Genomic DNA, 22,224 nt, shown 5'->3' with positions numbered 1-22,224 from the left:
ATGACCGTGTGGCTGCACCTTATCGTCCCATTATCCCCGCCACGTAACTCCTCGGAGCTGCACATGACGAAACACAGCCAGCGCTCTTGCATCATTGCAGGGGCTGACAGGGCAACATGGACTAGCTGCCCTGCTAGCTAACGCGCTACCAGCTGTTGACCCGGCGAAACGTTCCCGACACCCGCAGCCTAAACGCGAACGCGGACGGCCGCGGTGCCCGTGGGACTCCGCGTCCCGGCAACAACCGTTTAAGTGGAACACGCTCCCATTGACGAACACCCGCGCAGCGGCGTGAACTAGCTAACCGGCCGGGTCGCTGCCGCCTCACACCGAGACCCTTATTGCTCGTCTAAAACAAGAGGGACGGCGCTAATACACCCCCCGCGACGAACTCACCCGTGCGAGGTGTCTGAACGTGAACGGCAGCATGGCTCCTGGTCTGCGGACGAGGCTGGAGCGCGGTGGGGTGAGCCGCGGCTGCACGGCGGAGGGACTGGCGCGGGGAGGCGGGGCGCACGTCGGAGCGCTCAGGCGGTTCGCGTCCGGGGCAACTGAGGCGTCGGTCGCGAACGAGTCGACCAGCCGAGCGCAGATGTAATCCGCGCGACGGCGAAACGACATAGCGTCTTTGAACAGAGCAGAACATTTATTTTTGTTTGTTTGTTTTGTTTTATGTTATATCGTGCAAATTCAGTCGGGATGCACGCGTCTGTGCAGAGCCGTGCGATAATTTATGAACCATGCTATTTCATTAGTCGGGCGTTGTTTTGGTTGTAGAGCCAGGGACGTTGTTCTTTCACCAGCAATATGACGGGAAATGTAAAAAGCGCTGTTTCGCATTATTTAAGGTTTTAATACCAGACGTGATGTACCAACGTGGTGTTCTGGACATTAAGACGCGTAGTATAACGACATTGAACAATCGAAGTGATATGTGTGCACGCGTAACAATCAGGGGTCGAAACATTGCGAAGTTTGGCCAAAGTATAAAAGCCAGTAATGGAACAAAACGAAGGGGCCGAGGGGGCCGGCTCTTTATGCTGAGCTGATCCAAATGATCCCACTCAATTAAAAGAGCCGGACTTCCCATTACCAGTCTTTAGCCCGAAGTGCATTCTGGGACTTGAACCGCTCCGGCTCGGTGCGCTCTTAATGTCGCTCTATTAAGTAAAACATACGAATAAAACAGATAGATAAGATATAAAACGTATATCTTGTTGCGATCTGTGAAATAACGTTTACACTTCACATCCAGGGTACAAACAACAAATTGGGGCTAAACAAGAACATGTCTCACTGTACTTTGATCCCAGGCAGCTGTTATAATAACCCAGAGCAGGGGGCTCCACGTGGATTATATAGAAGTGATGATGCATTTAAAACCTTTTATCCCCCATAAATAAAAAAACAAACAATCAATCAATTACAGCGGTGGAGGAACGACTCCAAGCTTTTACTAATATAACAATGGATGTCATTACTTAAATAAATGAAAAAAAATACCCTGGCACAAAATCCCTCTAGTAAAAGTGGAATCACCAGATTGACCTTTGTACTTAAGAAAAAGTTTTGAAGTATTTGCTCCTAAATGTACTTTAAGTATTATGTCAAAGGGTTGCATGATGATGAATTTCAAAACATATTAAAGCAGATCTTTTATTGAAATAAATAAATTAAAAGTAAAAACGAATCATTCAGGAACTACAACGTGCTTTCAAAACATATTTATCCGTCAACATTATTTCCAGGAATTCCGAGTGTCCTAAATAATCTTGTTTAAAGAAGAAGAAGAAGAAGAAGAAGATGAATTTTATCTATCTTCGAGGTGCAATTGCAATTCACACACACACACACACACACACAAACACACACACACAGGGACTAGTGACTGAACAAATGTAGCTTCTACATTTTTCCCATTCCTGCTTTCCTCCCTCCAGGGGCAGCTGGTAGCAGTGAGGGAGCAGGAGCAGCCCTCACTTCGTCGACCAATTCCAGATGATGGATCCATGTCGTGGTCAGGGACAGGACAGGGAAGCGTCCTGAGAACATGTAACATGCAACATGCAAAACTCACCGAAAGGCCCCTAATCGGGCGGTAACGCACCTGAGGGCGGTGTCAACAGTGCCCCAGGCTGGAAATCGAACCCAGGACCTTTTTTGCCGTGAAGCAGCAGTACAAGCACCGTGCCACTCTTGGTTATTGCTCATAATCATTTTTGTATTTCCCCACTAAAGACCTTTAATGGATGCTCTACATTGCTCACGCAAAATAGTCTAATGGATGTCATTGTTTATCAATCATACATTTGCTGTGGATATCAGGCAGGTAAACTCACACTGTAGGCGTTGGTCAAAACATGTAGGGCACATGGACACGCACTCACAAAAACCCAAGATCAGCAAAACACGGGCACACGCACACACGCACGCACACACACACACACACACACACACACACACGCACACACATGCACACACACACACACAGGGATAAACAATGAGTCACAATATCAGGTGATTCTTTACTCAACCGCTCGAGTGAGTCTGTGTGATAAAGAGGGAATCTCTAGAGAATGTGGGTTGCAGCGAGTCCATCAATCTCTGTGTCCTGAATGTCCACGGCCACTTCCAGAAGATGCATGGACCTCCCTGAGCCTCCATCTGAATGCCATTGATCAACAACATAATAGGGTATCGAGCCAGGGCGAGATGAAGATTCAATTAGCATCAAATGTATCGTGTCTAATTAAATTCTCGCTACCGTTATGTTTATATCAGAGGTGCAGAGAGAAAAGAGCCGACGGGGACACGTGAGGAACAAAGGAAGACAGAGAGAAAGAGAGAAGGTGAAAACCGAGCCGAGGTGAGACACCGGAAGGGAAGATGGAGTGTGCGTAATGGGCAGTGTTAGTGTTAAAGTTCACAAAATGTGCTTCTGGCAGTTATGTTCCAGGTGAAGCCATGTAATGAAGGAGGAATTTAACCCCAGAGATCCGCCGTATTGTTCCCTGCTTCCTCGTAATTATCCCGGAATTGCGTGCATTTAATAACACATTTCTCGTGTCTCCATTTCTTATTGTCTTCCATATATAATTATGATGTGCGTTCAAAAGAAAATGACGCTGAGGTAAATACCATTCGGGCAGAGAAGAGGTGCCTTGGGTGCCAATGCAAATGGGGTTTTGAAAATGAGAGAAAGACATCTGGAGCATTCAGACGCAACACAACTCAGCTGTGCAAACGCTCGGTTCATTTGCATCATCAAACACACACAAAACATAATTCATATAATTTCAAATCATTGTCATATTCACTTAAAAATATATTGGAGAGTATAAGCTTACTCTTTCAGAAGATGTATTACCAATAGTAACAGTGTCCATGTTTTTTTGGGTGATAAACAGCGTCCTATTTCCTGCGTAAGACACCACCATTTACTTAATTTAATGCCTTGAAAATCAATTCTATGCCATGAAATTGTATTTTTCACTATATATATATATATATAAAGACGGGTTATGAAATGAGCGTAGGAACTCTGCACAGAAAGCTTAGCATCTGTTAAATGACAAAAAATAATTTTCCTAGTAAGAGACAGACAGCCAAAACAGTTAAAGAGATTTTAATGTGCTTTTTCATACAGTATATTGTATGCATATCTAGCATAGCATTTCTCAGACATATAACTTTCTTATATCCGGGGTTTGAAACGTAGAGCTGAGGGGATGATTAACAGTCAGTCTACCATAACATAATGTCTGCCATACCGCAGTGGCATAGTGCAGCCGTTCCAGAGGTTTGCTTTGAACTCGGAGGGCATACTAAAATACCAAAATGACTTTTTTTTTTTTTGCAGTTTTTTCAAAGAATTCTCCAACTGACAAAAGTAATAACACTGTGAATCCAATGTCTAAAAGCAATAGTTGTTTAAAGTATTTACAGGAAAATAAATAAAAGTGAACATATACAAATTTGGAAAAAAGTTAAGGATGTCACCCATATCCGAACCCATCCGAACCCATTAAGTTGATTATACTTGTTTTTTATTTCTTTTCTTTTTTTCATATCCACATCTCAACAGCAGTTGAGAGCGGCAAAAACTGTCCCCTTCTTCACCCTAATAATCAATATCATCACCAATATCAGAAGAATAATTTTTAATAATTTCCCTGCTCATTTCTCTCTCCTTTTATTTTTTTGCAGTTCAGTCTCGCTTACTTTATCCAAAGTAAGGGTGGTCACTTTGGAAGTTATAGTCCGGGCACACTTTCTGAACCAGCTTGTAATCAATACTAAAGAAGGAGATGAAGATGCAAATGACCTTGAAGGGTTTGGCACAGAGCCAGGCGGCGTGGGACTGGGTGTGCTCCGTGAAGCAGGTCTGGGAGGGATCATACAGGCAGGGCTTGGGCTTCTTGGACCTGTTGGTTTTCTCGTACTCCACCCGGCAGTTGAAGGTCTTGACCTCTTTGGGATCCATGGTGGACTGCTGGGTCTGCTGGACCTGCACATCTGGCTGGGCGTGGGGGTGGATCTGCTGCTGCAGGACCTCAAACTCAACCACCTTAGTCGGCGGCACGATGCTGACCGACACGTTCCCCAAGCTGGAGGAGTTGTGGCGGAAGTACACGGTGAACGTCCCGTTGATGTGGTCCACGATCTTCCCCGTCACCAGCAGGCTGAACTTCATGGTCTTGACGTTGAAGTAGAAGTCCCCCCAACCAAAGATCTTCTTGGTCTTCATGGCTGTCTTTAGCGAGGGCTTGCGCTTGGAGCGGTAGCCTGTCTGGTCCAGGAGCAGGGACTGGTTCCGGGCCAAGTCGTACGGGTTGAAGAAGCTGTACGTGGGCGGCTTGGTCTTCATGGGCGTCTGGTCGATGGAGGTGGAGTAGATACGGGTTTGGTACGGAGGCTTGACCATCCCCCCTGTCGTCCCCCCGGCCGCGCCGTACGGGAGCGTCTTCATCACCGACCCGACTTGGCCCACGTCTGAGAAGCCCCCCTGCTTCTCCAACCCCTGGACCTGGATGGACAGAGAAGGAGAGGAAACAGACAAGAGGGCGAGATGAAGGGAGGAGGTGGTTGAGACTACATTCCACACAAATGTCCAATCCAATCACGCATTAAAACCAGTGTTCTGTCCGCGTGTCAATTATAACCATTACAGGAATAATCTTTAAAATTCAGCAGGATTTTTTTTTTTTTAAATTATATTTTATTTTTCGATAATGCACTTTCATATTCTTGTCATACGTGGTTCACAGCAAAGCAGTGATGGATGTGAGGTACTGGATGCGAGGCTTGAAATCGCAATCCCGTGACCTTCACCCTCTTGCTCACACTCATGTAGGCACACAAACATGTATGTATGCGCACACACACACACACACACACACACACACACACACACACACACAGACACGCATGCGCGCACACACGCACGCATGCACGCACGCACGTACACACACATGTATGCACACACACACGCGCGCGAGACTTTCAAGACTGAGCTGGGAGCTGTCATGTGGAGTTGAAAGTGAGAGGCATTACAGCCGTTCCAAAAGGTTACCAAATGCCCTCCCCGTGGACGCATTTGGAGGAAGCTTAAAACTATCCCGCAAATAAATAAACGAAACGAGAAAATGTGTGGAAGCAAAAAAATAAATAAACCAACGTGATTAGATTGCACTCTTGGCGTCCACTCCGGCAAAAAAACAGTTTCTGTCTTGTTGAATTCCTATCTATTACGCGGGGACAGACAGTTTAGGCCTGAAGCCCTCCTCAACTTCATCAATCATTGAAGCCGATAACAAGTCGATGTTGCTATTTGTTGAGGCTCCAGCGCCGTGCTCGAAACACCCCCTCACACATTCACTCATCCAATTAACGCATCTGTTTCTTTTGGCCATTCATTAACTTAGCCGCAGAGGTTATTTCTAGGTGGATTGATCTTAGGTAAATATGATTGAAAGTTTATCGACCGCCAGAGGAATAAATTAAAGCTGTTGATTCATGACCGATAACCGGATAATGACCAAGTCTGAATTTTCTGCAACCGGCCCAGTTTACCCTCGATTCTGACAGTTCTGCGCAGCAGTCTTCAAATTAGTCTACATGCTTATTGCATAATTTTCAAAGTATATAAAATGAAAGCATCATACCGGCGTCATATCTATTTTCAGCGCGTTCGCCAGTTAGCACACATCACATTATTTGTCGTAACCGCTGACCAATTTCTTCTTTAGTTGTGTCCAAATTAAAAATCGAAAAAAAAAAAAAGTGAGCTATCATCAGGAAAATAAGAGAAAATCAAATTTGGTAATGAGGTAAAGTGTCAGGGGTAATATAAAATTAGTAAACCGTCTAAAACCCGATTTGACAACAGTCAAGTCCTATAAATGTGCCACGCTACTCTTATCATATATATTACAAAAAAATAGAATGTGAACTAAGATAGAACTGATTTCCTGTAGATAATACTGTCCTTAGTCCTGTAAGCTCACTCTACATAATGCCATCTGTCGAGCTGCCCCTGTTATATTTCCTCTATCTGACGGTACTGAGCGTGAACATGCAGCATCATCATAATAATTATGACCATCGTCGCCTTCATCATCACCTTGCCCCGGGGCTGTGACCTGTGACCCTTGACTGAAAGTGAAACTTGCGCGTAAGAAACAAACTAATTTTGCATGGTGACCCGTGGGTCAGCACGGCATCGGTCTCCATGAGGCTGGAAACGCCGCCGTACAGAGTCAGCGTATTTGCCAAACGTCAGTATAATGGAAACGGGCGACGGCTGCTTTTTCCCCGAACGAGGGATGTAATAAAATGCCAACAGGAACCGATAAATAGATGGGCTTTGCGATTAGCATAAATATCCCTTTTTTTCACTTGACAGTAAATCAATTGCAAGGGTGTGGATTTGTTAGAATAAACATCAAATATTTCCTCCTGACGTGAAATCCATAAAGTTGAGACTTTTTGCAGTGGAGCAGATGTTTCCTGGAAGGTCACATCAGGCGGCTGCGACTGGCCAAAGATTGATGGTTTGAAAAATACAGCTTCTGCCTTCTGTTGTTTCTTACCGTTTGTTAAATCAGGCAACATGCTAAGACACACTCACACTCAGACACACACACACACACACACACACACACACACACACACACACACACACACACACACACACACACACACACACACACACACACACACACACACACACAGGATGGATACACAAATGAAATGTCCAAAAGGAGTTTTGTAACAGGTATGAGTTTCACTTTTTGAAAGAATTTGTAGTCTTAATTATATTTTGTGTAAATTTATTATTAAGTATATTTGGCAGTTTCGCCTAGCAGCCACCACACGGAAAGACACAGACGACGGGGTTTCAGACACACAGTTGATGGTAGAGAGTGGGCTAGGTGGAACAAGCCCTGGAGCAGATGGACACGTGTCATGACAAGGGCTCCTCCTCCCGTCGTACGGTATATCATCAATAAACATATTTCTACACCACGACAAACCATGAAGACAACTTTGATGATTTATTTGAGCCTGTTTCGGTCTATTTGGACTTAACACAGAAATTAAACAACTAAATATATCGGTAGTAGTAAGTAGGAAGTCAAAACTTGCTTTTGATTGGCGGAGCTGGTAACAGAAGTAACAGCAACCAACAGGAGTATAATACAGTAGAATATCAGTGAGGCTTTAGAGCAAGTGATGCAAATTGGCTTTGGACCGGGTTTACTGTACATTAACAAACACCAGATGCTGGCTACATTTCTTATGTTGACAAGCAGTGCAGATGGCCCATAGCTGCCAAGCCCCACGTATGAAACCAAACTGTGCTTTACTTCACATCTACCTAACTGGTACATTTCAAAGAAATCACAGACAGAAAAAAGTTGCAATGATTTAAAAGCAACTAATGCCCCTTAAAAAAATGTGAAACAGTGAAGAGACTACCTGGCTGAAACCCCCCCCCCCAAAAAAAACCCTTCGCTTACATATATAAAGACATAATCACATACACACTTTATTTACATTCACTTTACTGCACATATCTGTATCTACAAATAGCCTATCCCATATACACAACTATATTCCCTTTACTTCTATTTCGTATCCCCACTCTGTTTTACCTTTTTTGAGTCTTATTTTATTTTTATTTCATTTTATTTATATTTATATTCACTAACTGCATAACGTTTTAGGAATCAATTAATTTCAGTTAGCTTAGTAGGAATTAGGTTAGTTATGTTCGATTTAGAACTTATTGTGCATAATCTGCGAGTGCGTTGCAAAGACATTTCACTGCATATATGTGTGAACGTATGTATATGTATGTGATAAATAAACCTCTTGAATCTTGAATATGACTTGAAAAACAATGAAATGAAACATAAACAAAACTAAATTCAACAATTAAAGCTCTACAATCAACCAACTTCCGAGTTTCTTTGCATTTAATTCCGATAACAAAGTAAGTAATCCGGCGAAGAGCACTATGATGCAACATATTTACCCACAAAGGCTTAGTTAATACCAAAGCTGAGCGAAATTACATTCACAATGATGAATGTTCTGCCATTTCACAATGAACCTGAAAGGCACTTAACAGATACGGTCAGCCGGGCTTTGCCGTTGTCTCCGCCGAGCTGTTTGGTTCCTGTGCGGCGGAGCGGCGGCGGGGACGCCGGACGAAGAGCGGGAATACGAGGCAACGACATTACGGAGCACGGGAGATGGCAGGAGATCGCAAGGCAAACGTTATCAGAGGAGAACTGAGATGAGAGGAGAAGAGAGTAAAGGAGAGCGCGCGTACGTCTTCTAAGGCACCGGGCGTCTTCATCGCCTTTAGCTTGGATTTTTTTTTTTTCTTCCGTGCCGGCGAAACGCGTCCCGGGTTGCCGGGTTGCCAAACGTGTCCCGGGTTGCCGACGACCCAGCCGAGCGCGAGCGCAAAGCTGAAGCGGGCCGGATGAGGGGAGCAGAACGGCAACTTAGTGGAAAAAGAGAACGAGAGAGAGAACGGATAAAGAGAGGGACGCCCGGGCACGGGCGCGCGGAGGGTTAAAGCGGCCCCGCACTAACTCATCCACCGCGGGAAGGTCAAGTGTGCGCTGGAATTGACTCCTAAATCCCGAAATGTCACTTGCCACAACAATGAAGATCTCTTGTCATCATTAAGGAAGCCTTAGATCAATAGTGCTATCTCGCTCTCTTTTTCTTTTTTTTTTTTTTGGCGCTCACGGTCCCCCACTTTTTCTCCCGCTAATGGATTTCTGATCCCCCGCCGCCCCCACGCTCCCCGGACTCACCTTCACCCGCTTCCCTCAGGGGGAGAGAGCGAGAGAGAGAGAGAGAGAGACAGAGAGAGAGAGAGACAGATAGGAGTATTCAGAAGAGAAGGCGTCTCACCCGCCGCGCCCCCCTCGCCTCCCTCTCTCTCTCCCCCAGGGCTGATGAGAAAATGAGCGCCGCTTGTCTCCGCGCTCCCCTCCGAAGGCCTGTTCCTTTATTTAATTGGTGTTTTATTGGTGACAATCAATTCATTTCAGTCGGTGCTCCCGGCCGCATTGATCCGCCGTCGCCGGGAAGAGCCAGACGCGCGGCTTCCCTCCCGCGGCCGGGGAGTTATTATTTATTTTCGGCTTACACATTTCCCCGCCGCTTTTACGTCTCAGCTCGCGCACGCAAAGTTTGATTCCCCCGCCAGAAGAGCGGCGAGAGGCGAATATTTTTGGGCTAACTATTTGTGTTGGCTCCGGAGATGAAGTGAGTGGAGATAAAACGGCGTGCGGCCGAATACACACATCGGGGTGTACTTTGAAGTCGGGGCTTTACTTTTTTCGAGCGAGCGGTAAGTGGCACAGAGTTTGCGGGTCGGCCCGCGGTGCCGAGGGAAATGTCTAAAGGAAATGATCTAATTTCACCACGGCGCCCAACATCAAAGATCCGCGTCGCGGGATTACAGGTAGTCCGTTGGAGCGCCGGCGGCGTCACGAACGCCGGGGTTTTTCATGAGGTGCGACGGGGAAAATCTACGGCCATCATTTCAATCATCCCGGGACATTCACAGTCCACGCCCGCGTGTAATCCTCTTACCGGAAAAGCTGCGGACAATAAGTCGGCGGGTCATGTCTCGTTCAAAAAGATAAATAAATAAATAAATAAAAACCCAAACCGGATCTGCGGCTGGGATAAACACACGCCGGCCGGTACCGCACCGTGGGAAGATCGAAGGCGTGACCTTTTTTTGGTAACGGGACTTTTTTTTTTCTCCCGGCAATCCAGCCGTCCAAAATATTGAGCGCTTGTGTTCGTGTTTGCCACGTTTGTTCGTAGGTTTCTCCGGAAATCCAAAATCCAAAAAGGCAAGAGGGACGGAAGCTATACATACGGTATTTAACTATTTTTGAATGTTCCTGCGCTTCGACAACGACATGTTTCATTTCACCGGCAGGCACAGAAACGGGGGCCGGGAACCCTGCTCTGTTTTGACAATGATCACACAATATATATATATTATAAAAAAAAAAAAAAAAAAAAAAAAGAGGAGAATTTTCTTCCCAAAAAACGCAGAGTTGAAAATGACATTTAATTACAGAGAGCAAAATAAAGCCCGAAGGAGAAAGATAAACCAGTAGGAAGGGAGGGGTTGGGGGGTGAAATATGGAAGAGAATGGGGGAGTTGGGTGGCAGAGAGAGAGAGAGAGAGAGAGGGAGAGAGATCGAGAGAGAGAGAGAGAGAGAGCGAGAGAAAGAGAGAGGGGGGGGGGTAAAAATGATTTTGCAGTCCAGTGGCGTCGCTGGATTATCATGAAAATGAAAGCTACTGAGTCAGGGAGTATCAGAGAGCAAAGAAATGAAGCCGAGGCAGATAACTTGTTAAGGGAGGAGGAGAAATGAAGGAAAAAAGGGGGAAGACTGTGGAGAAAAGTAGGAGAGTCTGTAAGACAATATGAAGTGAAGGAGCGAAGAAGGACAGAAGAGGTAAAAAGACAATATATATACAACACGCACTGAGATTATGAGTGCGCTGACACACAAAAAAAAAAAAGACTCACTTCACCCCATGGAGTATAATCAGGGGCTTGGTGAGAAGTAATATCTACATTATTGTTTCAAGAGGACCAGCTCAGACTCTGTCCAGTGCCAGATTACATTATATTTTCATAAAATAGACCAAATTAAAAAATATTCCAGTCACACTTTCAATGAATCTACACGGGGGAAAGTAGTTTGTATAGTAGACTATGCACTGCTGTTGCTTCCTTGTAAGAAGGAAAGCCAGAGAGAGAGGGAGAAAGAAAGAAAGAAAGAAAGACAGAAAGAAAGAAAGACAGGAAGGAAAAAAAATAAGAAAATGCGCTCTGCGCTCACGTTGGCCCTTCGAAGCATTTGAAACAGGATTCATGATGATATTGTGAACGGGCTTAAAAGTAATACACCGACAATATTGCAGAATATTGCAGATGCCACTAATATTGGAGAGAGAGGAAAGGTAGAAATCCCTTGTTCGCGGCTGTGAGGCCTGGAATATCGATTAGCTGTATAAGACTGTCTCCAATAAATAATTGACTGTGCAGGCGTTCGATGTGAAAAAGAAACATCAAATCATCTCAAAGAATACACCCCGATGTACATCACATCCACAGTGCGTTTCTTCCGATTCACAATTCAAAAGGGGTGTGGTACCTACTAATAGATTAAATAGCACACTGTTGAAAACAACCTTGTTGGTGGCTCCTATTTCTCTAACATGGCCGTGGAGGGATTCCCAGTCAAACGATAGTTTTAAGATAAGATGATGGCAGATAGTTTGGCGCTCCGTAGCACCGATGGGATGAGATGAGATGAGATAACATGAGATAACATGAGATAACATGAGATAACATGAGATTAAGAGATGACATGCGATGAGAGGACATGACATGAGATAACATGAGATTACATGAGATTACATGAGATTATTTGAGATTACTTGAGATAACATGCGATGAGAGGACATGACATGACATGAGATAACATGAGATGACATGCCATGAGGTGACATGACATGAGGTGACATGACATGAAATGACATGACATGACCATGACATGCCAAGACCATGACCATGACATGACCATGACATGACCATGACATGACCATGACATGACCATGACATGACATGACATGAGGGTCATCACGGATATGACAAGACACGATGCAAGACAACAGGAGGCGACATGACATGGCACAGCACAACACGAGATGAGACGAGATGAATTTCCACTGGAAACAATGCAACGTCAAACGTGATTGATGGCTCCTGCAGCGGCAACAACAGCGTCGAGGGGATGTATATACATTCAAACATGTCATCTCAGTCCTTAAACAACTGCTAAGCAAAGTGTTTTGTTGTCATATTTACTGCTATTCTTGTGTATTAACAAACTAAACATTTGCAAATGAAAAGACGATGCCTGCATCATTTCATGGACTGTAAACCCAAAAGGGAGTTTAAAGGACTATACCAGTCTCAAAATGAGTTTTAGGCTTTACATTCAACACATTTTACCCCTGATCATAGCTGATATTTATTTACGTTCTGAAAATTTTGAATTATGTAGTGAGATTTCCCACTGCCATTTACAATAACGCATTTAAACAAAAAAAATCAAAGTTACATTTTGTATTTTGTTAATTCCATGTTAATTCCATTCCAAGAAATGGAGCTTCTGCCTTTTGAAATGGAATTAACAAATACAAAATACAGCAAAATTAAATACAAAAAACACATGGGACCAGAAGATGATGTTGAGGGGTTATTTTCTCACCATGTTGTTCAAATAACCCTAAAAAATGATCAAGATTTACCAGGAAAATGGTAAAGGGTAATGTAGAATGTGTGCGCTAACTAGTAAACAGGCTAAAACTCCATTTGACACCGGCTGAAAACCTGGTATTGAAGAATAGGTATTGAAGTGGGTCTTTGTCTCTAATCCATGTGATTTAGTAAGTACATTATCTCTACTACAGCAGTACTATTTGTCTGAGATATAGGACATACTACTTTAAAAAGACAGCAAAGTCAATAGTGGAAGAACTGGTCTAGACAGTAGGATAAAGCATCTTTATCTTCTCAAGTCATCCCATCTGTTTCGGTCAAAACATCCCATAAGCATCCCACTTACTGTTTTTTTGGCATCTTAGAGGGGATGAGAAGAAGAAATTCTAGCTATGGTGGATCTTAATCCAGCAGCTATATGCTGAAATTTAAAATGCTGACGTCTCAACCACAAACATTCTCTCCACAGTATTACTTAAAATATTAATTTGTATACCCTGGGCTTTAAGGGGAGAACAAGGCATTCTCATAAAAAGTGCCAATAAAATTGGAATTGAAAAATCTGACCTTAAGAAAAGCAATAATGCTAAATCCTGCATTGGACGGAGTGTGCCATAAAGTGATTAAAAATCCCATTATTGTGCTTTGCAGCTTTTGTCTACTATAAAGTCCTTGTCTGATATTGTGAATAGGTATAGAATGATTAAAGTGTTAACTTTTAAAAACTGTAGTTGTTTAAATATCAAAAATATCTTGTTTGGGGTCCCCGAAGGGTGGGATTACTGTTGTTAATGAAAAACTGTGGTCTATGGATATCATGTATCCGCCGCACACACAGACATGATGAATAAAATGTATATTGGGGGCAGTCCCAATATGCCGTCATCCAAGCTTGATCCATATTGGTCCATTATTGTTGAATAATTTGGTAAAAAAAATTTTCATCATTTCTGCAACGCACGCGCATGCACAAATGACAGCTTGCACAGGCCACATGATAGCATTGCAGTCTAGTGATTGGCCAACAACCTCATCCTCACCAAGATGACAGCACGTGCAGATGTAGCTCACGTCGGACCTTTATGGATGTCATGGATCCCACGAACCCACAGACGGTCTGAATAAGATTTGTATTCTGGGCCGTTCCAACATGGCGTCGTTCGAGTTTCATCCAGATCGATTCGGGATTGCGGGAGAAGTGATCAATTATCGTAACCTCACCAAGATGGCGCCACGCACAGCACTCATGCAGAAGTTGACGGAGCTATTTTGTGCGACCGTGCCACCATAGTGGCACAGTCGCACAATATAGCAGTGCATTGCACTGCTGCCTCACAGCAAGAAGGTCCTGGGTTCGATTCCCACCTGGGGAGCTGTTGCTCCGGCGGGTTATCTCACAAATAAGAGCCTTTCTGTGTGGAGTTTGCATGTTCTCCCCGTGCTCACATGGGGTTTCCTCCACCAAACGTCAGTAAGGACCCCCCCCCCCCCCCAAAAACATGCACACCTGGCTGTGCCCCCGGAGGAAGGACAAGCCAGGATGGGTTAAACGCAGAGGCCTCATTTCACCGCCACCATCCAAAGCATATGCATGTATGTGTGTGTGTGTGTGTGCGTGCCTGTGTTGTGGTGTGGTGTGTGACAAATAAAGATTGTTCTTCTTCTTCTATTGTTTTATTACTATTGACCCTCATTATGTTTGAAAAAAATTCTGTTTAAGTATTAAGTATTAGTATTAAGTATTACCAAAAGACTATTGGATTAAACAAAGCGCAGGAACACACTGGAACAGAGAGCCAAAGCGCACTCGTCCATTGAATTTTAACCAAGTGCCGACTACCCTGGACCCCGCGTATTGCTGCGTGGAGCTATATTTTAATCTATTTTCATTGTCCTATTGCTGCAAACAAATGTAGAACACATTGCATGTGTATAATCTATATAAACTAGAGAAGTCAAAAGCTTTGACGGTTTTGACATCACTGATATTGATGCAACGTGCGCTGCCAGCTGATCATATGTCTTGTCGAAAATGGAAAGACAGTGATGTCTGGTATTGCGTGGCAGCTCTTTCAGAACAGTATTCCAGGTGGGGGATGGTTTATATGCATGATCCAGCGCTGGTATCGGTTTCTCTAACAGGTGGGCAGTCTGGCACATAGTCCGGTCGACTACGTGGTTCTCTGATTTACACTGATCCAAAGCTGGTCGTTTTAAAGTTCGTTGTTCCTCACCAATCGCACCTCCCTTGGAATACACCAAACCAAAAGTGACTATGTGAGTTGGCATTTAATAGATGCTCTTTGAAGGAAAATGTGAGGTTTGAAGCAGGGTCAACAAGGTTATTCGGCGTCTCTCCTCAAAGGGTCATTTTTGGGAGCGTCTTTGTTGACAGAACTATGACGTCTTGGAGGGCATCAAACAGAGATTCGCTGGATGAACCAATCCGTGCATTGTCGATGACCGGAGGAAAATGGTGCAATTCACCCTGTCTGTGATCGTCCGCCGCCCATGGACTTGAAGACAACCTGAGGAAACCTGGCGCTGTGTCTATCGAGAAGCATGTTTCAGCCGTGGGACGGGGCCCGCACACCGGCTCCTAACGTCCAACCCCATCAAAAACATTTTTTTGTTTGTTTCTGCTCTCAGGAGGGTCGCTTGAGTAGCCCAAATGCAACGTTGAGCGGCGATCATATCTTTCCCGAGCACATCAGATGGGCATTCGTGAGGCGCGGCTCCCCAGCTGGCTCGGAGGGAGGGGGGCACCACCTCCACACCCCCCACCCGTGCCACTTCACCTGATCAATCACCAGGCTGCACCCCTCAGGGAGAGACCAAGGGGAACGGCTGGAGAGAGGGAGAGAGGGCGAAGGGGACAGAGAGAGATTGTATTTGTGGCACCGGTGGTGGAAGGGCAACTCTTTTGCATGTGAGGTGGCCGGCGATGCATCAGAGGATGACATATATACCATTATTCCTTAAAGAAGAGTGGCAACACTTGAATCATTCATCGAAATTACTGCTGCAGAACGCCTGGCGGAGGGGGGTGGGGGTACACCAGGCACAATATGAGAACGTTCGCTCTCCCGAATTTTTACATTTCTTAACATGTAAACATATGTTGACCAAGATTGCCCACGCGCAGATGTGTCGGCCCCCCTCCGCCCCACCTTTTTTCTTCGGAAGATTTATGTATTGAAAAAAGCTTTAAATTCAGCGGTTAGGGGAGGCGGGCGGGGGGGGGGCTACGGGACGAGAGGCGGGGGGAGGGAAGAGAACGGCGGCTTTCTTTCTGGGCGCGGCGGGATGAGCGACGCCCTGAGCCTCTAAGTGACAGTGATTGATGCCCTCTGTGTTTCCCCAACTTATTGAGCGCATATACTCGCAACCCGCCACCAGAGATAGACGGCGAAAACATCGGCGATAAAAACAGAAGGGATTGGGATACAAATGGGGGAAAAAAATGAAAAGAGAAACACCGTATAACAACAAAAAAAAAAACGCAGACCTATCTGCATAATGAATAGTTGAGAAAGAGGAGAATGACAGAGAAGTGAGAGGAAGAGACGTTCCCAGCGGACGGAGAGGAGGGCGGGGCGGCGTGAGCTCGGAGGGATAAAGGGACGCGCGGGCCTCTGACGACGCCGACAAGTCACCCAGGCGGCAAAATAAAGCCCGGCTTCCTCAGATGTGTTTCCTCCGCTCATCAGTAGGAGAGTGAGGTGAGGGATGGAGCGGCGCTGGGCGCCACGGTAACGTGTCAGAGTCACTCTCCGTAATAAAGACCGGAGCGTCTCCTGCGCTTCCCTTGTTTGCCTTCTTTCCCGTGTGATGACAATATGCCTGAATTAACTTGTTCTTTCAGGTGACAGACTCTTTCCATCTTTCTTTCTTTCATTTATTCTTTCTTTCATTCTTTCTTTCTTTCCTTACTTCTTTCTTTCTTTCTTTCTTTCTTTCTTTCTTTCTTTCTTCCTGTGTGCCCTTCCTTCAAAGGTTCCGCAATATATCAATATACATAGCATCGATATTGATACCAGACTAGATAATCTGTCTTTTAAAAGAACTTTGCAATATTTCATTTTGTCTATATCGTCCAGCCCTACTTCCATCCCTCCTTCTTGGTCTCATCCCTCCCCCACTCCCTTTGTCCGTTCCTTCCTCCCTTCCTCCCCCCTTCTTTCGGTCATTTATTCGTTCATTTGTTCGTTCCTTCGTTCCTCCCCTCCTTCCTTTCCTTCCCCCCTCCCTCCCTTCTTTCGGTTCCTTGTTCGTTCGTTTGTTCGTTTGTTCCTTCCTTCCTCCCTCCCTTCCTTCCTTCCTTTCGTCCTCCCCGACTTCCTTCTGTCCTGTCTTGCTGCTTTCTTCTCCACACCTGCATCCCCTCTCCCTCTCCTCACCTGGTCCTTCCCATTCCCGACCCCGTAAAGCGTCACGTGAGAATTAAAATTGTTTTTTTTCCCGCCAGGCGGCTGGTGAGCGGTGGCGGGATGTAATTAGAAAAAGATTGGATGATTAGAAAAAGATGAAGAGACAAAACCTGTTTAAGCCTCCTCCCTTCCCACGGCGAAGGGAGGAGTTTCGGAGACCGGGCCGAGCCGGGTCGGGGCGGGGGAGGAGACGGGGCGGTGGTGCGAGGCCCCGCCGCCCAGGGCGAACGGGGCGGGGCGGCCGAGGCGGAGCCGATCGCTGAGTTAATTGGAGGCGAAGCGATGGGTGGTGCTGATGAGTATAACCCTCTGAAGTGCGGGCGGCTCGGCGCGGGCACATTCCTCCTTGCTCTTTGAGGTCCTTCACATACGCGCCCGTGCGCACTTAAATGGGGCATCTGTCATTTCGTTTCTTCCTATTATCTACAGTACACACAGAGTCACACACTCTGACACTGCGGCTGACAGGGCTTCATCGCTGTTTCGAGAAGCAAAAACAAAATTCAACGACAGCCTTAAGATTAATTAGGCAAAACCTGTAGGACAGGAACGCAAGCCAATATGCCATGTGTATTAGCGTGCATGCACACACACACACGCACGCGCACGCACACGCACGCACGCACACACACACACACACACACACACACACACACAGAAACACACACTCTTTCTCCCTTCCTGCTTGCCTTTTGGATGCCTTTGCCAGTGTATAAATCACTAGGCTTCAAGGACACTGCGCTGGGACCCCTAACTGGGATCTTTCACATGCACCATCTGGACATGGAAAGCCAGAACGCTGACCAGCACCTCCCGCTCTCTCCCCGCTTCTTGGGAAAAGCCAGGCGACGGGGAGGGGGAGGGCGCAGTGCGGGGATAGAAACCTAATCAATCCAACAACTGAATAGTGTACTTGGCTTCATAAAGATTGTCTCTGGAGATAGACGGTGAGAAGAAGAAGAACAGTAATGGTATTTCAGAGGGAGAGAGAGAGAGATAGAAAGAGAGGGAGAGAGAGAGAGAGAGAGAGAGAGAGAGAGAGGAAATCTGTCAGTGTCTTTACTCATCCAGAACTGTCCGCAGCACTTGCTCACTCATGTACTCCCCCTCTCCACCCCTCCCTCTCCCCCTCTCTCTCTCTCTCTCTCTCTCTCTCTCTCTCTCTCTCTCTCTCTCTCTCTCTCTCTCTCCTCGGGAGAGCCTGGTCTTCCATCATTCCACTTGGTTTCACACTCCGAGACCCAATATCAAACTAGATATGAACAGAAATGAGAAACACAAAATTGTCTCTCCACAGACAATTGTGTCCAACGTGGTTTTTATGTCCTTCTATCCGCCCTCGTAAGAAGACCTTTCACTCTAGCAGAGTCCCTGTCTGCCTGCCGCTCTTTCTGTCTGTCTCTGTCTGTCTGTCTTTGACTGCTATTTGGTCTGTCCGTCCATCTGTTTGTCTGTCTCTGTCTGATATTTGGTCTCTCTGTCTGTCTGTTTCTCTTTTTCATTCATCATTTTCATTTTCTTCTAGTTACAGCATTTTTATTACTCTATTTATTGAACTTTTTTATTCATTTTATTTTCTTCGCCTGTTGCTCTGCGTCCACTGGGGTAATTGCACCTGTAGGGGGCGCTGGTCAGGAGTCACCGCTCCGTCCTCCTACGGATGTGTGCCCCAGCGGATATCTGTATTCTCTGTTCTTCTCTAAAGAAGGACTTTCTGGCTCTAAAAGTCACAGACACTCATGCGCAGACATCTGTAGTGAGATCCAGGCAAGCATACAAACATACAGGAAGTAGGATCCATCACATCCCAGAAATCACCTGTTCGTGCTTTGTGGTCGATTCCACATAGGGCACATTGCCGGCGTGTCGACACACTATCTGTCAAAAGACACTCCAAAACAATTTCCGCTCGCCTTGAATACAAACAGGACATAGAATGGATGGAGATAATATAAAATTTAATGCAACAGAATATAACAGGACCCAACCACACAGTGCAGTACAGAACTACCCTAGAAGAAAACAGAATAGAAAAAATAGAACAGAATGGAATTGAATAGAATAGAATTGAATTGAATACACTAGAATACAATAAATGAATGGAATAAAAATGATATAATAATAATATAATATAATATAATATAATATAATATAATATAATAAATAATCAAAATAAAAATAAATATAATATAATATAATATAATAACAAGGAGCATGTTAGAATAGAGTGAACAGAAATTAATTGAACATAATTCAATCTAACAGAACATAATACAGTAGGAACGAATAGAACAGGAGCAAATAGAACACAGTGGAATAGGATAGAACAGAATATAATAAAAGAGAACAGAATACAAAATAATAGAAGAGAATAGGAGCGAAAAGAATAGAATGGAACATAACTGAATACAATGGAACAGAACAGAATTGAATCGGAATAGGAGCGAATAGAACACAATATAATATAACAGATTTGGATACAACAGAATAGAATTTAAGAGAACAGAATAGACGTGAACAGAATATGATGCAACACAAGACAATAGAATTGAACACGATTGAATACAACAGAACAGAATAGAATAGAATAGGAGTTACTAGAATAGGGGCGAATAGAGCACAATAGAATTTAGTAGTAACATATTTTGATAGAATAGAATAGAATAGAATAGAATAGAAGAGGAGCGAATAGAACACAGTAAAATATAATATAACAGAATTGAACAGAATGGAATAGACGTAGGAAAGAATAGGATGAAAGGTGCAGCGCTGCTACATCTGTATTACAAAGCCGCTCTCAGACAAACTGCTTGTTTTGATACAACAGCGATAAAAGGCTGTGGACAGAGCGAGACTTGTGACTAATGGTCCAGCAGAATCTGGGCTTCAATTACTGTGTGGGGGAGTTCTGCTCTGGCCCAGGGCGAGACGCTTAGCTAGAGTAGTTTCAGTGCACGCAAAACGCACGCACCCATGCACGCACGCATACACACACACACATACACACACGGACACACAGACACACAGACACACACACACACACACACACACACACACACACACACACACACACACACACACACACACACACACACACACACACACACACACACACACACACACACACACACCCATCCATCCTCATGCACAGTCTTTTATAAATCTGATGCCACTGACCAAAGGATATCAACAGAGATACATTTCTCTTCCTCCTTCTCCTTAAAGATATGTCCAGAAGAAATGTATTGGGAGATTGGATATTGGTGCTATCTAAATGAATGTTTTCGGGTCCCGGGGAGCCGGGACCCGCTGTACCTTCTAGATCTTTAAAATTCAGGGGACAGCTGATGAAAAGGTTGGGCCGTGGCAGTTTGTCCACAATGCCAAACGACCAACAACAACAACAAAGCACACAGGAAATGAATCATGACCCCTGGAAGTTAATTCCGGCCTTTCCAGGAAACTATGCTGATTGTGAGAGAATGTTAATGGATCTCAACTGAATTGATAAAGTCTCACTCAGTTTGTGAAGCGGCTTTGTGTCTAGGGTGGAATTCAAGGACTACTAAAGTATGTTTTCCATTTGCTTTATGCATAGATGTGTGTCTTTGAGCAGTGGGAAAAGCACAATACACATAAAAGGTTTTATTATTTGGGTTATTATTATTATTATTATTATTATTATTATTATTATTATTATTATTATTATAGCAGTATAATTTTGTCAATAATATATAATTCTCTAGTTATGTTATTACATTACATATTACATTAAACCAGGGGTTCTCAAAGTGGGGTCTGTGTAACCCCACCCCTTCAAGAGGTTCCCAGCAAAATGATTACGTTCAACTTAAACGTTATTTTATTTACAAGACTTTACATAACACTATTAGAGAATGTACCATCATGACTGTTTTGATCCTGGTTCACTTTTCATAGATCACTGTTATCCCCCTAACTGTAGTCAAGACCAGTATGGAAGTCATTTATTCACAGTACGAATCTTCTCAGGTTGGGCTCCAGAGATTAAAGCTTATCAAATGCTGTCCGTGGCTTAATGCACGAGAATCACTGCGTTAAACCCAGAACCAAATAAAAAGGTACGTCAAGTAAATAAAAAGGAAAAAGACGGATTAATGACATTAACCGCAGTAAAACGTGTGATAAAACAGCTAAATCAACCAAAGACGCTTGACCTCATAAATACTGCCAAAAAAAATACAGATCCAAGTACAAACATAAATGGCTGTGGAAAAAGGATTCTTTTTAAGCTTTCCTAAGTCATCAGACCCATTCCACACAAGCACAGTTTGAACACCGGAAAGTGCGCATACACACACACACACACACACACTCACACACACACACACACACACGCACAAGCACGCACGCACTCATGCACACACACACACACACACACACGCCCATATCTTAAGGCTCATTTACAGAAAATGAGCCTTAAGATGTGGCATGTAGCCAGAGCAGATGGATGTGCTGTGTGTGTATGTGTTTTGTGAGTGTGTGTGTGTGTGTGTGTGTGTGTGTGTGTGTGTGTGTGTGTGTGTGTGTGTGTGTGTGTGTGTGTGTGTGTGTGTGTGTGTCTGTAGGGATTTGGGGGGGTGTATCTGTCATTTCTCAACAAGCTGGGAGACTGGGTGTCAGGGCAGGTCGGAGACATGGACAGACAGGCACGCACACGCGACGCCTACTCCTCGGCCTCGCGCAGCCGTCACATTCCAACTGTGGTGTTGCTGTTAATTAGAGGAAAAATTAACGATCCGGGCGAGGGAGAGGCAGTGTGCGGCTCCCCAGTCAGCACTCCAACGCTTCGCAGTCCTATCCCCCTTTTGCCCCCTCCCTCCCTTTTCGGCTTTTTCATTTTTTCTTTCCATTCTATCTCCCTCTAGTCAGTAACTAAGTAAAACTTTGTTTATGTGGTACTGTTG

The 22,224-nt window shown here is 44.7% G+C and overlaps 2 protein-coding genes across 2 annotated transcripts in view; both read right to left on the bottom strand.

The window, feature by feature from the left end:
- The window catches only part of shmt2 (serine hydroxymethyltransferase 2 (mitochondrial)), a 42,937-nt gene extending 42,439 nt beyond the window's left edge, over positions 1-498 (bottom strand). Inside the window, exon 1 of the mRNA XM_080001430.1 lies at positions 397-498. Coding sequence (XP_079857556.1) covers positions 397-429 — 33 coding nt within the window. The 5' untranslated portion in view covers positions 430-498. The remainder of the gene's footprint in view (positions 1-396) is intronic.
- A 3,724-nt stretch (positions 499-4,222) lies between these two features.
- Positions 4,223-22,224, bottom strand: part of nxph4 (neurexophilin 4) — a gene marked incomplete at both ends in the record, with an annotated part of 44,186 nt that continues 26,184 nt past the window's right edge. Inside the window, one exon of the mRNA XM_080001261.1 lies at positions 4,223-5,026. Coding sequence (XP_079857387.1) covers positions 4,223-5,026 — 804 coding nt within the window. The remainder of the gene's footprint in view (positions 5,027-22,224) is intronic.

Source organism: Zeus faber (genome assembly GCF_960531495.2).
Source record: "Zeus faber genome assembly, chromosome: 5".
Lineage (NCBI taxonomy): Eukaryota > Metazoa > Chordata > Actinopteri > Zeiformes > Zeidae > Zeus > Zeus faber.
The sequence above is the reverse complement of the archived record's forward strand: the minus strand, read 5'-3'. Positions and strand labels throughout refer to the sequence as shown.